Source organism: Pteropus medius, unplaced genomic scaffold (assembly GCF_902729225.1).
Source record: "Pteropus medius unplaced genomic scaffold, Ma_sr-lr_union100, whole genome shotgun sequence".
Lineage (NCBI taxonomy): Eukaryota > Metazoa > Chordata > Mammalia > Chiroptera > Pteropodidae > Pteropus > Pteropus medius.
The window spans coordinates 57,246-74,036 of NW_024354498.1; the positions used below are offsets into that span (position 1 = coordinate 57,246).

A 16,791-nucleotide genomic window follows, 5' to 3' on the forward strand; every position below is an offset into this window, starting at 1 on the left:
TTACCTAACTTCTGATTTTTATTATGACAATGACTATTCTCTAGTATATTAGTGCCTACTAGAACCCTCCAAACTGGGCGCAAAGGGGTAACTCTAGGGCAGGGCTACTCCTGTGGAGGTGGGGACAACTCCCACTGATTAAACGTGTTATGGATTGATACTGAAATGAACTTTAAGTGCTCTCAAAAACCACTTTATACAAGGGAAATTTATCTCAGGAGAATTGGAGATGTTAATAAAACAAATCCTTTATGAAGATAAAAGAGAAAAATGAATTTCAAGGACCTGCTCATCAAAGGATTCATCAATCACCTATTAACTTCTCTGAAATATTACTTGCAAATTCACAGGGCTGCAATATTATCAGTATTTGCATCCAGATCACAAAATTCAAAGCAATCAAGCATTCTGCATTCCACTGCTGCATAAAAGGAATTAAGAAATGGGGAAATGAAAATAATCAGCTGCTTTTGATGTTTATTAGGTTTACAAAAACTGTACATTTTTCTTAAGAAAAAGCATTAACTTAGTACTGGTATCAAATAGACTAAACATTCATTAACAGGAAAATATTCTGATTTTTATTTTTGCACGTTATTCTCAAGTACACAATTACAATAATGTCACACATCCCTATATGATTTTCTTTTTATGTATTTTACTTTTTTTACAAAGTGTACAGAAGGAGGGACATACAATATTTAATAGGATATTTCTACAGAACAATAACTTATATTATGTCCTTGTAAAAATCTGTACCTCTTTAAAACATTTAACTGAAACATCCATTTTTTTAGCTTTGCTAATCAAAATTGTTTTAAGAATTAAAACTAGGTTGTAACTAATGTCAGTACATAACAGTGACTACAATTTGATTTTCTCTTTATACAGACAAATACATTTCATCATATTCACTTGACCAAACCCTTAAATACCTTTTAAAGGTTTCAATATTGTGCTTTAAAAAGAAAAGAACTGTGTATGATTCCAGACTATGTAAGAGAAATATAAAGTGTGTAAAATGTTGTGTTCTTTATCTTTCAGTTTATTTAAAAAAATATAGTTAAATGACCAATTATTTATATTTTCAAATTTTACAGGATGTTTTAAAATTAATAAATTCCCACTTTCATTTAAATGTTTTACATTATCTCTGGGAAAAATAAAAAATGAGAGAGATTTTAAAGGTTCTCACAAAAAAAGACAGAGCTTTCAAGAATAGTACTGCAGGGCAATGAATCACACAACGTTAAGTTACTTTTTTAAAAAAAGCACGTTATGGAGGCCAAGAGGGCACAGGAGTTCCCACAGGGATAGGCCCATGCCTTGGTTTTGACTGGTATTCAGGTTCGAATTCATATTAGCCTAAAGTACTTGATTTAGAACTGAACTAAATCAATCTAGCACTTCAGAGGCTTGCCAAACACCAAATATTTAGATCTCTAACCCTATAAACTCTTGAATACAAATATCGACAGCAAAAAGAAAGATGAAAGGTAAAAACCTAAAAGCACAAAGGGGATGGAGCACCATAATGAAGTGGCAAGGCAGCTATCAAGTGGGAAGAAAAGTCCTAAATCTCCCACAATGTGCCAGATACTCATGTGCCAACAGCCAACTTAAGGACCCCAAAACTGGCTTGTTCTCCAAAATTCATCTTAACATAACCAAATTCTGAGCTCATTTTATGAATTTGTGACTGATTCAGAACCATTTGTTAAAAAATATCAACTCTATAAGGAAAACAAAACTGAAAGACTTGGTGATGTTCCCAATAAGGCCTCAGATTTTCCTCATGCACTTAAAACATACCTTTATCTTCTAATCAAAGCCAACTTGAGTGTTAAGTATTTTAAAGTTTGCTAACTGTAACTAAGAAATAACAAAGCAGGCTGAACTTGCCGAGTATAAATCATAATTAGCACCCAATCTCTGGTAGATGGAGCCATAGTAGTAGCTTCCATAGTCCCCCCTCACTTGGTGACATAGAGTTCCCTCATGGGCTTCTCGGAGAGAACCGAGGGAGGTATGTCTGGATACTCATTAGCTTTTCAGAAAAATATAAAGGCATGGAGCTGAAGTTGTATGAAAACATTCTATCTAGAAACATCTTAACTTCTACTTTTCAATTACCAAAGATATTTAAAAGAAAATACCTTTACTCTTTAAAAATACTAGTGTCCTTATTTTCCTTCTAATTCTTCACCTGAGTAGTCTCTCTGAAGAGCATGATTTACAAAATGCTCTCATACATCCCTGCATCTTTCATGTTATTGTAAATTTAATACTTTTCTCATTATAGATTTTAAACAACTACTACTTGGGGTTGTGTGTATAAATATGTAAAATAAGCAATACACACAGATACGTGTTATATATATATATATATATGCATATATATAATTCAGAGTACATTTACATATATAAAGTTGCAAAAGATCCTATAAGCCGTGAATTACCTCTAGGAGATTCCAAAATGCAGTCCTCAATAAGTCTCATTGGTAGCACACAACCATTCCAAGACAAAGCAGCACAGACAGAATAATCAAAATACAACAGGATCAAGCAAAATTTCTCAATGAAGTTCACTAAAAGATTGCTATGCCGACAAAGATGTAAATACTCCAAAGAAAGCCCCTCAAAAGTATATTTCGTCTGCTAAACAAAATGAAAAGTAAACACAAACCCAGCCACTGTTCTTTACTCAGCAATGCCAGGGATGCAAAAGCTCAAATGGAAACTTTCATTGTCATGTGGTCTGAAAAGATTAAGCAAGACAAGTGACTTTCATGTTATCATAGTTAGACTTAACTGTAAGATCTCCCATGTATGTTAGTAGATGTCTCTGACAATTTTATTGTGAGAAATTTATGAGGGGAGGAGGAAATGAGTCAATGTGATTACTTTCAGAGTAACCAATCTAAAGTTACCTTAACTTTAAGTTAAATGGTCTTAGAAGAGTACCATCAAGGTAAGCAAGGTAAATATTTAAATAAATATAAAACTTCTAAGATAGAAAACTTCAGTATAGAATCAGGGATTACTTTGTTAAAAGCAACTTGCTTGTTGCTGCTTTTCCCTATTGATTAAACAAACTGAATAGAAATCAGAACACGCTACTGAACAAAATGTAAAAAAAAAAAAAACTAGAAGCAACAATTCCATTTGTACACAGCATAAATCAATATACAGTATTATATGTGAACGAGACTGGCTTTAAAATGAATTTTCTGCTTCAAGGCCAACGTCTCTACAAACGTCTGTAGAAGTACTGTTAGGGCAGGCCGACTTCTTTATGATGCCGCATTATGTGCTGGTTCTTTTCTGAAGGTCTTCGGAACCCTTTCTTGCAGTACTCACATCGGTGAGGGTAGTCTTTTGTATGAATGGAAATAACATGCCGCTTAAAGCCTGAGGCGTCTGTAGTGCTATACTCACAGTACTCACACTGATATACTTTCCTGCCACTGTGTGTCTTCATGTGCTTTTTAAGCTCATTCTGTTGCCTAAATCCCTTTCTACATCTCTTACACCTAAATGGAAGATCTTTCGTGTGAACCGAAAGAATATGGCGACTTAGAACAAATGGGTCTGCGATCTTAAAGTCACAATGTCTACACTGGTGCATTTTTTTACCCTTGTGGGCAGCCACGTGTTTCTTGAGTTCTGAAGGCCTGTGAAAGCCTTTCTCACACATGTCACACTTATGGGGGTAGTCCTTCGTGTGAACTGAAATTATGTGTCGTTTCAAATCACTTGAGTTCGAACTCTTGTGGTCACAATGCAAACACTGGTGTGTTTTGCTTTCTTGGTGAATAAGAGCATGTTGCTGCACCTCTTTGGTATCTGAGAACGTCAGAAGACAAATGTCACACTTGAACGGCATCTCTTTACTATGCTTCGTTTTTACATGCGTTTTCAAGTTAGAAGAGTCTGCAGATCTATATTCGCAGTACTGGCATTGGTACGGCTTCTCCCCAGTATGGATCCGCATGTGCTTTTTGAGCTCTGATGGGTGGCGAAAACCTTTACCGCACTCTACGCAAATATGAGGAAAGTTCTTGCTGTGGACTGCCAAAAGGTGGCGATTCAGTAACCCTTGTTCAGCTGTCTCGTATTCACAAAATTTACACTTGTGCATTTTGTTGGCTCCTTTTTCCTTATGCACCATTTTGTGAGTAAACAAAGCCCCAGCATGAGAGAAATGCTTCCCACACTCATCGCATTCAATGGCCTTCTCTGCCTTGCTGGTCAGCTTGTGGCTCTCCAGATGATTGTGTAAACTTATCTTCTTGTTGGTAGTGTAATCACAGTCAGTACAGCGGTACTTCTTCTTGGTAAGGTGTTCAGGATGGTTTTTCATGTGCCTTTTCAAAAAGCCTCTTGACTTAAACTTTTTCCCACAAATCATGCAAGGATAGACAGTCAAGGGATGTCCATCAGGGCCAATAATTATTGCTAAGAAAGGAAAAGAAAGGTACATGAGTGGTCAAACCAAGTTCTGTTTTGGTATCTTCAAGAACTTAAAGTGTGTGTTCTGAACACTGCCAGACAAGTACTCCTAAGTTAGGCTATTTGTTTAACATTCCTTTCACCATTTTTCAACATAAGAGATACGGCAACCTCATTATCTTTACGAACGTGATCTGAAAACTATATGACTGTACCAACCTCATTCCCTCCAGTTAAAAAAAATAAATGAATAAACATATAACTTCTATCAACTAGTGATTGAAGCTGTATCAATTTAGAAATCGGTGGGAAATTATTCATAAGAATAAAGTTTTGCAATCACAATCTCTGCTTTGGTTATTCCAAAAAACAATTCATGTCAATTTATAGTAAAGCTTAAATATACCTATAAATTTTTTAAAATGCAAATCGGCATACAATAGACAGGAATATGTCACATAAACTGAAGTGCCTGTCCTGCTGCTCTGTAAATTATGCCTGCTTTATGCTGACATAATCAGATTCTTTAAATATGTGAAAAAAGTTAATGCTTGTAACATTTTTGAGGGATTTCTTTTCATTTCCAATTAAAATCACCCAAGTTTTGAATTTTTTCATCCATGTTTGATCCATTCCCTGTTTCTTTTTATCCAAGGAAATCATTCATGAATATCACTGAATTCTTAAAATTATATTTTCAAATTCAATACACAAAAGCTACATGTGGTCTAGCAGCTAAAATGCCATCACAACACCTCTGTGGAAACACTTGAGTTTCATCTGAGAGCTCGCAAAGCACGCTGCGCTGTGGAACTCGTGCCCCTCACCTGTTTGGTACTGCCTGGAATCAGGTCTTCTCCTTTTCTTTGGTTTTTGTTTAGCCAGTCTGCCGAGCCCAGCAGACTCATCTATGTGCAAGAGGGCACTTGCAGTGCCATTCCGGTTTTCAATTCCATCAGAATTATTACCTAACAATGCGTATTAAAAAACAAAATTATACTGTATTATAAATTATAAAGAATTAGGGATTCTTTATTAACTACGACAACAAAAAGTAAACCATGATACTCATGAATGACAGAAATTCCCCACTCTAGATAATGGGTTTTATGACCACATTTATTATGGCAAGACCGTAGGAAATGGCCTAGCTTCCAAATCTAAAAAACACATGTCGGCATTTTGCCCCATGGACTCCTTTGCTGTCTCCCAAAATTGTAAAGGCATGTGCCAGATAGAATCAAGAGGAAAAGTTTCAGCTTGAAAGTCTGTGTACTTCTCTGTAGTACTTCCTTCTACGTAATATACACATGAAGGAAAATCCTATTAAAAATAAAGACAAATAGTAGACTTTATAATCTTCTATTCTTGTTCAAAGCAAAAAACCCTTACAGGGCTGTATTTCAGACTTCTGAAACCTAAGACCACAGAAACCATTTTTCAATCATGAATTCATGTTCAAGAACCAACTCCATCCTAAGAGCTGCTATGCGACTTACCATAAGCTGCTGCCCACGCTATTGGCATGAAGGTTTTGATTTCATTGTCATCGATTTGTTGTTCATGTGCGGCGGCCGCGGCGGCGGCAGCGGCAGCATCTTCTTCTCCTACAATCACTTCCATATAAACTTCATCAGCAATTTCAGCAACATCTAAGTAGAAAATTATATAAACTTTTGTAGCCAGATTTACAGAGATCACAGGAAAGATAGTTTCATTTGAATTCAATTAATAGACAAGTAGAAAGAAGGTTCAACTGTTGTATACCTACAACGGAACTTTCACATAGTAGGCACTCAAACATTTGAATGGATCATTTATTTCTTGTTTTTTCACCATTATTTGTTTTTAAAGCAACAGTCTAAGCATATGTAGTCACTGATTTTTCCCTTGGAATATGGCAGCATAATAATTTCTATAATAATGCTACCTGTTTCCCTCAAATACTGGCCATTAAAAAAAAAAAAAAAAAAAGAGCTAGGAACATAAAATTTTCTCCCACAAAAAGGCCACCTACTTACTTAAATCTTCATCTTCTTGCTGAGAGTCATTGACAGTCATATAAACCATCTTCTCCCTTGGTACACGAATACTGTTAGTCTGATCAAGTAGTTCAACTCCATGATCATTCTCAGGCTCACTCTCGACAATGTCTACGGTGCCACCTATCAGAGAAGATAACAGTTCCAAGAATTTATGTGAAAACTTCATTTCCACCTGTTGTACTTATTACATCTTACAAGCTTTTCTATAGCTATATTGGAATTCTTTCTTAAAAGTTATCTTCATGAAAGATCTCAAATGTTCTCTATCTAAACTACCGAAAAGTTATCAGCTTGAAGTGTTTGGATCGGAATATATAATAATGTGGAGGTTTCCTCTTACCTAAGTCATCCTCTCCAGGGTCAGCTTTAAAAATGTACACCTTGATGACTTCGGGGCAAGTGCCATCAACTTTACAAGGATCAATTTCCGACTCTGCATCCAAGGTCATTCCAGAGGAACCATCGTGTTCCATTTTCCCAGCATCATCCACTAAAAAGGCAGAAAACACGTTACAAATAATAATAGTAAATACTTAAATGTTACCATTTTCAAGTCTTTTTTACAAATATAATCTTTAACTTGATTCACATAAAACTGAATGATTTTACCTAGACAAGTAGACACGCAGGGCATGGTGGGACATGTGGCCAATGGCTAAGCCAAAGCCTGGACATGGAGGGCCTTGTGCAACCAGGAAGAGAAGCTCAGACTTGATCCTGGTAGGCTGGAGGTTTCTCAATCTGGTCAGGTGTCAAGATCTCTTAGGGAATCTAAAAACACAGGCCAGCACCTAGCAGTTCAATAGAATCAGAATCTACAGAGGTGGGGATTCTGATCAGAGGTTTAAGAACCTCTGCTGTAGGTGATGAGACACTTTTAAGCTGAGCAGTGACATGGTGAGATAGCCATTTTTGCTACACCATGTTGGTCTTGAGAAAGGTGGATCCAAAGGGATCAAGACATAAAGCAGGGATATACTACTTGTAAGTCTACTGAAATAATGCAGGTGATGGATGCCAAGGCCTCGAAATCAGGATGGAGGTAGTACAGATGGGGAAGAGGGCTGGATTGAAGTCTATCCTAGGACTGAAACAGGAAGACAGTGCCTGACAGAAAACAACATGAAAAAGGAGCCAAGGATACTATGGAATTTCTGATTTAGGTGACTGAGTTATTGAAGGGAAGAAATGTTAAAAGAAATGAGGAAAAGGATCTCGCTTCCTGCAAGTTTAATTAAGGTCTGAGGGGTAACATTCCTAAATGTTCTCTGAACCGGTGCCTGTCCCTATCCCTCTGTGCTCACAGCACCCTTTGATTGTTTCTGAGTATATGACTCACTGTATTGTCACTATCCGGACTTTTCCCCCTATCTTTCCCATTGATAGAGCAGAACTCGCATTTTCATTATTCAGTCTTTTAAGACAGAGTCTGGAGATAGCAGATGCTCAGAATATAGATGAATCAATGATTCAATGAATGACTGAGATGTGAAATCGGTTGCTGGATATTCAAGTCTGAAAGCTAAAGGCTGACACAGAACTGGGAGCCACCAGCTCCGTGTTAACTAAGCCTTGAGGTCAGAGTGAGAACCTGCCGTGTGAAAAAAGAGTGGGCTGAGGAAATCCTGAGAATATCGGTTTAAGGGAGGGGCAAGAAAAAAAAGAGTTCACAAAAGAACACGAGAAAGGAAAGCTGGAGAGGTTGGTAGAAAGTCATGAAGGAAGCTAGAGTGTTAAAAGTTTCAAGAATCTAGGAATTCCCATGGCAATAAGGCAGCACGCACACAAATCAGAAAGGAATGTCTGCGCTAACTGGAGTAATGTGAAGTCAATGATGTTCCTGCTGAAAAGCAGTGCAGTGAAGGCTTACGGGGTCAGGTTAAAGTTAAGTTGAGGACTCAATGAAAGGTATGAATTTAAATGGAGAACAAAGGGGCAGTAACTAGAATGGGTTGCAGAGTCAAGAACGTTTGTCTGTTTAAACTGATAAAAAGTCAGGTATGCTCAATCTGTAGGAGAAAATACACTAGAAAGTGAGAGGCTGAAGCCAGACATGGTAAAATTTCTGGATCAAGATCTTAGAGGAAAAAGGAGATGAAACTAGGTGCAAAGATAAAGGAATATTCCTTAAATAGGAGGAGAAATATGCTATCCTTCTGAGACTTGAGGAGGTAAACATGATGAGACTCGCTATGTTGTGTTTAGAGAAAGGAGAAAGATTATAATGCAGAAAGTTGGAGGAGTTCATGGCTGGTGGCTTCAACTGAGATATGAAATAGGAGGCAAGGACTCTGGTTACCATATCAGTGAGAGAATAGCAGACTGGGTTAAGAGCTTGAGAAGCTAGAGAAAATGAGCTCATGAAGGACAAGCTTGATGATATGAAGGGTCAAAGAGACCAGCTGGTTAAACCCTTTGCAGTTTAAAAAACAAAGAGAGGTTCTCTGAACTCTGCACATAACTATCTAAATTCAAGTTATCTTGACTATGCTTTATAAAAATGGTTTGTAGGGGGAAAGAATCGGCATTATGTCCTTATTTCCGGCCTGATGTATATTTACCCTTTTCCATAGCTAAATATTTTTATGACATTGGCTGACTAAGCCAATGTTATTTTCTTAAAGGTGGCTTTGGAATTTTAAACTGAAACAGCATTAGAAGGATGAAGATCTCGCCAAGCTAGCAGGAGAGTCTTGAGTAAATCTGTTATGTCTTCAGAAAACTCATCTCTGATAGTTGATATTGTTGATGAAGCTTGGCCTCTTTAGGCAAGGTTTGTCAAAACTGATTCTAACAAGTACTAAAAGATCAAATGTCCTTGTGTTTACAAAGAACAAGGTCAGGCTAGCTGTTTTTGCAAACTTTAGTTTGTCAGCACTCTTAAGATAAAGCCTTTGATGACTGGAAAATCTAATCACTCTGGAGCTTGCAAAATGTCATGTATTTACCTGTAACTTAGAGTAAAAGACCTTTCTGTTTGCTTTTAGAAATGTGTGGGAAACACATTTCAAATATACAGGCTTACCTAAGCTGAGCACAACTACTCTATCATTTGACAAAAGTAGAATTCACCTTCAGATTTTCACCTTGAGAATTTGCCCCACTAACTCAACCTATGAAATTATTCAAAGTATGAAATATCATAGAAGTGATTTGTTCTAAAAAATATTTTGATGGTCTTGTTAAGTATTCAATACTTAACAAGTGATTTTAAAGCTACCATTAAAAATGAATTTCTAAAAACAAAGAAGGCTTCGATAAAACTGAGTCATCATACACATGACTTCTGCCTAAGTGCCTTCTTCTAATAAATGAAGAACTAGAGCTTAGAATACGGCCTCTCCAAAATATAAGAGCATAATTTCTGGAAAATTAAGACTACTTCTAATAATAACTGCCATTTGCATGGCATTTCACAATTCTCTTATCATTTCTTTGTACTTTTATTCCATTTGATTCTCACCTTTTCCAGATGAAGAAATAAAGGCTCTGAGATGGTACGTGACCTTGCCCAAAGTCAGTGAGCTAGTTAAGTGAGGGATGGGAGACAGAGGAGGTGCCTGTCTTTAGAATCCAGCCCTTTATTTTCATCTTCTGATTTTTTTAAAGAAATATTATATGTTCACTGTATAAAATTTAGTGCTTAAAAAAATCACGAATAGTCCTACCAACCAGCGATTCTATCACTATGTTAGTAAACTTCCTTCCCAGTTGTTTCTATTTAAAAAAAAAAAAAACTTGGTATCAGTTTCCTCAAGCCTTACATATTAATAACCTTTACATCGGATCCAGCATTTTATACTTCAAAATTGCAGAAAAATTTGACTTAGTAACTGACCTCTGACCAAACTGCCTCCTGCTTTCAGCTTCCAGATTATCCCATGCACCCTGAACTTAATGTTATTTGCATTCCTTGATGCCTCTGCAACTTTGCTTTAAAATATATATACTGCTTACTGTAGAAATTATACAGATTAAGAAAAAATATGCTCAAAATCCTACCACCTGGAACTATCAATAGAATTTACAGATTATTACTCAGATATTGCTAGGCATATTTATAAATAAAAAGAATGAACAATTTTAATGAAAATTGAATATTGTAATATGCTCTTTTTAAACAAAAATTACTAGAATTTACTCAAACTTTGGTTCCATGGTCAATTCCATTCCCTGGCTCTCCAATCCCTTGCCCCATCCCTCTTCATTTCATCATACTGGCTTGGCTGAACCACAAACTCAGCTAAACGTAATTTTCCTCTTTGCCTCTGCACTAGCATCTGTGCACCTATATCTTGTTGTGTGTGTGTGTGTGTGTGTGTGTGCGCACACACACACACACACAAACACACACCCTGATGGTTTCACTTTGAATTCAAGACCCTGAACCTGTAGTTGGACCTTTTCTGCTACTTTCCCCCTCTCCTGTTTTCTAAATTCTCTTCTCTCCTCAAATCTCTATTATCAGCCCAGGGCTTAGCCCTTGGTCTTGGTTTATCTACAATCACTGCATTGGTGATCCCAGAGCTTAAATTTCATCTATATGCCAACAATTTTGCACCTCCACTGTAGTCCTGTTTCCCAAATTCAGATTTGCATGTCTTTGATGTCTATCAGACATCACACAATTAAATCTCTGATCAAAAGTCATCTTAGCAAACCCTGATCGCATTTGTAACCCAAAATCCTTCTTACACTTCTTTTTCTCCCCAAGCAGGAATCATTTATACTGTATCACTTATTTATGTCTGTGTACCTCTGCTAGAGTATAATCTCCATGAGGGAAAGACACTGTCATCTATTGTGTTCACTGATATATCCCAAATGCCTACAATACTGCCTGACATATAGTAAGCACACAACATTCATGTGTTCAATATATGAATCTTGAAGTAAATGTTGTCATTATTGGTTCTTAACCCTCTAAAGTTAAAAAATATTATAAAAACATTAAGTCATGTTTTGCTCATAATACATGAATCTATTTTAAAGCTAGTATCTACTGTCACCCTGCTATGAAAGATGTGGAAATTAACACATTTACACATCTCTTCCCAAATATTTTATAGTTTTATATCAAATAAATTTAACACTCACTACAAATCCTTTTATCACAATTTCTCCATTCTAGAGATCTTTTTATTGATTCTTTAGTTTACCAGATTCATTACCAAATAGGACTGTCAAAAAGGGTGCTACAGTCTCTGAGTTTCCAAATATTTAAAAATGTCAATCCATGACATTTTGACTAGGTATAAAATTCTTAGGTTATATTTTTTCAGAACTTTGTAGACACTGTTTCACTGTCTTCTAACACTGAGTACTTGTGTAGATGTTCCTATAATGTTTTAAAGTTCACTAAACATCATTATGAGAATAACTTGGTTTTATCATTCTGTAAATTTCCTGAAACAAGGAAGATTCCATCTTTATTTCAGAAAAATTTCTTCTATTACAAATATTTTTCTAGTTCATTGGTTGTTCTCTTCTTCTGGAATGTCACTTACATGTGTTTGTCTCCATTACCTGTCTCCCATATCTATCCATCTTCTCCATAATCATTTTTGTATCTTTTTTTTTTTTAACCATTTCATTTTTGTGATTTCATAAAAGTCCAGTCCTTCTGCCCCTGGTTATATACTGAGGCATATTTATTCTTATAGTTACAACTGCTTCTATGGTGGCTTTTATCTTATTTTTATTTTTATCTTCAGTTTCTTCCTGAATTCTGTCAGTTTACTTTCTATCATTTTCTCTTGTAATATATTCTTTGAACCTCTGTAGCTCTTCTTTGGGTTGTTTAAATTGTTTACAATTTCACTGAATCTACAGACCAGTGCTAATCAATAGAACTTTCTATAATGATGGAAATGTCCTATATCTATATCTGTGGTAGCCATATGTGACTACTGAGCACCTGAAATATGCTTGGTGCAACTAAGGAACTATATGCATAATTTTAATTTTAATTCATTTGAACTTGAATTAGCCACATGTGGCTAATAACTACCATACTGGAACACACAGGTTTAGACAACTATTGGGATAAACTCTTACTCTGTTTCTCTCAGAAATTCTTCTTATATTAAATAAAAGAATATTTCAGAGAGCTAAAGGTTATGACCCATGATTTTACTTCCTAAATAAGCTACTTCAAGGGACGGTCTGAATATGCAAATACTTTCTAAAGACTTAACAAGATTCCCAGGTGTGAATGTTAGGATTGATGTCAAAGAGGGAAACCAGCGTTTTCATAACACAGTACACCTACCTCAGTATTGCTGTCAAAGAGAGAATTCAGTTCTCTGAACCAGGAGCCTGCTCTAACTTACTCTGACAAGACCAACAATCTTATTAATCATTCCAGTTTTTTTAAACCTCTAAACCCAAAATCCAATCAAAAGGAAAACTATAGAGTAAAAACTTGACATTATTCAACATCTCAGGGGTTCTGTGTGGGCGAGTGGCTATTTAGCAGTGAAGATACCACGGATAGGCAGTTCTTCCTGAAAAGAGACCTGAGTTCATGAGCAACTGTTATGTCCCTGACACTGTGGTAAGTGGTTTCCATATATTTTATCATGAAATCAATGATGATAACCCCATGACTTAGGTGTTTTATCTCCACTTTACAGATGTGAAACTGGAGCACCTAAAAGACCTAAGTAACTTGCAGGAAGCATTCTGCCAAGGCAGTAAATGTTCTAGTAGATAAATACACTTAAAAGTTCACTTTTAGACCTCCTTCTCTTAACCTCCCTCTTCAGGAACCCTCTTTCTAAAGTTATAATTCCATCTAATTTTTATTATATAGCATATAAAAGATTTCAAAGACTTGGTTATAATCTGATCTTTAATTCTTGAAACTTTCCTGGAGAGAGGTTCAAAGGTTTAATGAAGTTAGCCTCATTCTGTAGATAGGGAATTAAAGGATCAGAGCCATTCAAATGCCTGTCCTAAGTTACAATGATCTCTCGCATGATGTCAGAGATACAATTAAGGAAAAACATCTGCCAAGCTGCACTGAACTGGTCAAAAACATAGTTAACTAAACCTAGTTAACCAAGAACTGATTTCTTAATACTATAAATTCAGGGGGAAAAAGAAAGGAATGACTACTACAATCTCACCCTGTGCCTGCCTTTATCCAAGTATTCCCTGAAGGGGCAACGGGAAGGTCTTAAGTAAAGCTAGTGCAGTTAGTTTTGCTAGCCCAATGGATGCCACCGACAGAGACTGTGTAGATGATAACAACACCTAACAGTTACTGACAGGCATGCTCTGTGCTGGAGCCTGGTACACATGACCTCTCATTCTCACAACCACCCTGCAGGTCAGGTAGTATTATTGCCATTTCACAAATAAGGAAACTAAGACCAAAGAGAAGTCAGTAACTTGCTCAAATTCATACAGCTGGTGAGCAGCAGAATGGCATCCAAATGGAAGGCTAGCTGACGCTAAGCTAAAGGCACTATTTCCATACACCTTGTTGCTTAAGATCCTGAGAAGAGAGAGGCATGTTCTCTCTCTCTCCTCCCCTCTTTTGCCTGCCCAACCCCCATTATCCCGCAAAGTAATCACAGATCTATTAAAAGGGCAAGCTGTCAGATGATTTTGTCTAGGTCTCCAGTAGATAAACAGTAAATATGAGTCACAAGGCCAATCTAAAGTGCCAATTGCTTCTCAGGCTTTCAAGATGTAGACAGACTTTGTACCCAATCTTTGTTGTGGTGAGGAGAGAGGAGGACTATAACATCTTTGCCTTATTTGAGCACTTTATTCTTGGTATAATCTAACTGACATCCAGATTGAACATTAAACTGAAAACTCTTAATTCATTAATTTTAGTGATTTCTAAATAAATCTGAGTGCCTACAGTAAAGACAATACTTTTAGATGGATTAACATAAACCTTTCGTATTTTATCAGAACAAGCTTAAAGCTTATTCAACATATCTTCTCTAAAATATTCTTAGTTTAGTAAATAAGACTTTTCTCACATCTCAGAAATATTCCCATGTGGATATCTATTTTTTAAACTCTAAAATTTTATTCTGTGTTTTACCAAATGGTTTAAGGTACAAAATTGATAGAGCACATATATAAAAATAATGGTTAGACATGAACAACAATCAGCTTGTAGAATAAAGGAATAAATGAATATTTTACCATGTCTCCTGTGCTAAACCATTAGATTGCATTGATCCTCAGAGTTTATGCAGGGGTTTGGATTTATTTATTCATTCATTCCCTGAACCACTTTTTATTGGATGTCTCCTATGACCAATGTTGTGCTTAATTTATTTCATCACTTGACCAACTGCTCAAAACAGCTGAACTAGAAGGCCAGGGCGACCATGTTCCACATCTGCAGGGGTACCATTCACACTGCAGCTGGACAGTTGACAGCTGCATGCAGCAACCATGTAGACAGATCTCCAGCATGTTTAAACGTGCTGGAGCACATTTAAACATGCTGGAGATCTGTCTACATGGTTGCTGCATGCAGCTGTCAACTGCACAAGCTTCTAGCTGCACAAGCCAGAAACCAGGGAGGATGTTTCAAACCCTCCCTCTTCCTCAACCCGAAATTTATTCCAAATTCTACTTCCAAAATATGTCATGAAGCAGTTTCTGCCAAATTCTACTGATAGAATCTAATTTTAAACTATCATCATCTGTATCTTAACCTAGTCTACTACAACAACCTCCCACAGTGTACTTTTGTTTCTGATTTTACTCCTACCTTGTCCACTCTCAATATTGGCACTGAGTACCTTTCTAAACTATAAATATAAGCATGTTATTATTAATCTGCTTATAACACTTTAACAGCTCCCCACATCAGAAAGGTAAAGCAGGCTTCTTAGTGTATTCAAGGAACTTTGGGATTTGTGCCCATTTTGCCACTTACTTTTCATTTCCTCTATTCTCTTCACCAAAGACATTTGCACGACAAAGAAAAAGTCTCTGAACACTCAAAGACCTTACACACCTCCCTGCCTTTAAACATCTCTCTTCTCTGCCATTCCTCCCTCCTCAGCCACCCATTGAACATTTTATTCATCCTTCAAATTGAATTCAACCCCAATTATTTGAGGATGTAATAATGGAATTATTTTGTTTTAAATCTGTCTTTGAGAAATATATACTGAAATACTTATGAATGAAATCATATGTGGAATTTGCTTTAAAATATAAGGGAGAAAAATGAATAGAAGAGATGAAATAAATTCAGTTATGTCTTCAATCAAGCTTCCGGAGAACTGTGGCTTATAACGCTTTCATAACATTTAGCTCACTCAAATGTACCAAAAATTTCCATTTCCTTAGTGCTTCCAAAATACTTTGTATACCCAATTATAGATCTTTTCACACATAAGTGTAATCACTTGTTTCTGTTTGTCTTCTCTCCAAGACTGTGAACTCTTAAAAAGCCAGACTTTTACTGTTTATCTCTAACAGCTAGCAAGGTTCCTAGCTTATTATAGCTGATGAATAAATGTTTTTGAATGAATGAAGACATAAGAAAAGTAAACATGGGAGGAATAAAAATAATAGTTTATATATGATTCCTTTTTCTCATATAAACATAAATTTGAAAAATATAACATTTTTTAAGTAGAGAAACAATGGAATAGGGTGTGGAGGCTGTCTGGGTGGCTACTACTAAGAAAATATTTAAGGCCTCCTTCCTCCACAAATTATTTCCCTAACATTGTTGAAATTGGGTATTCGATAATACTGTAAATTTTAGTAATCACTGGAATTCCATTTGCCTCTTCTATCCATCAATAATCACTATTTATCCTAAACTCTACTGCTTTGTAGTATTAACTTGACACGCGCACACATATAAACACACACACACGAAGAAAGGCAATATGAGAGTGGAATAAAACATACTTGATTTCAAATCTCCACCCTAAAGCTAGCCGGATGTGTAACCTTGGACAAGTTACTTAAACTAGTTACCCAATTTGTAAAATAGTGATAACGCCAGCATTATAGGGCTGTTGTAAGGAAAATAATATAAAGTTCTGGCACAGAAATACTATTGATTAAAGGTTTACTATTACCTATTTTTATTATGACCAACTTAGGATAAAAAGGCTTAAGTTTTAAAACAATCAAATCACAAATACAATCCTAAACATTTTTCCCCTGAAAAGAGAGTTTTAACAACAAACCTCACCAAAGAAACTTACTGATAGAAATGCCAACTGACTCAAGGGTCATTAGAAGGTAGGTCTGATGAGTCTAAAAGCATTCTGTACACATTAACACCTGAGCT

The 16,791-nt window shown here is 36.2% G+C and overlaps 1 protein-coding gene across 8 annotated transcripts in view; it reads right to left on the reverse strand.

The window, feature by feature from the left end:
• Positions 1-457: 457 nt before the first annotated feature.
• The window catches only part of ZFX (zinc finger protein X-linked), a 44,745-nt gene continuing 28,411 nt past the window's right edge, over positions 458-16,791 (reverse strand). For all 8 annotated transcript variants that reach the window (XM_039852331.1, XM_039852334.1, XM_039852332.1 and 5 more), the window contains 5 exons: positions 6,838-6,987; positions 6,474-6,617; positions 5,952-6,104; positions 5,280-5,420; positions 458-4,458 (listed from right to left, as the gene is read on the reverse strand). In XM_039852331.1, the coding sequence (XP_039708265.1) occupies positions 3,275-4,458; positions 5,280-5,420; positions 5,952-6,104; positions 6,474-6,617; positions 6,838-6,987 (1,772 nt within the window). In that variant the 3' untranslated portion in view covers positions 458-3,274. The remainder of the gene's footprint in view (positions 4,459-5,279; positions 5,421-5,951; positions 6,105-6,473; positions 6,618-6,837; positions 6,988-16,791) is intronic.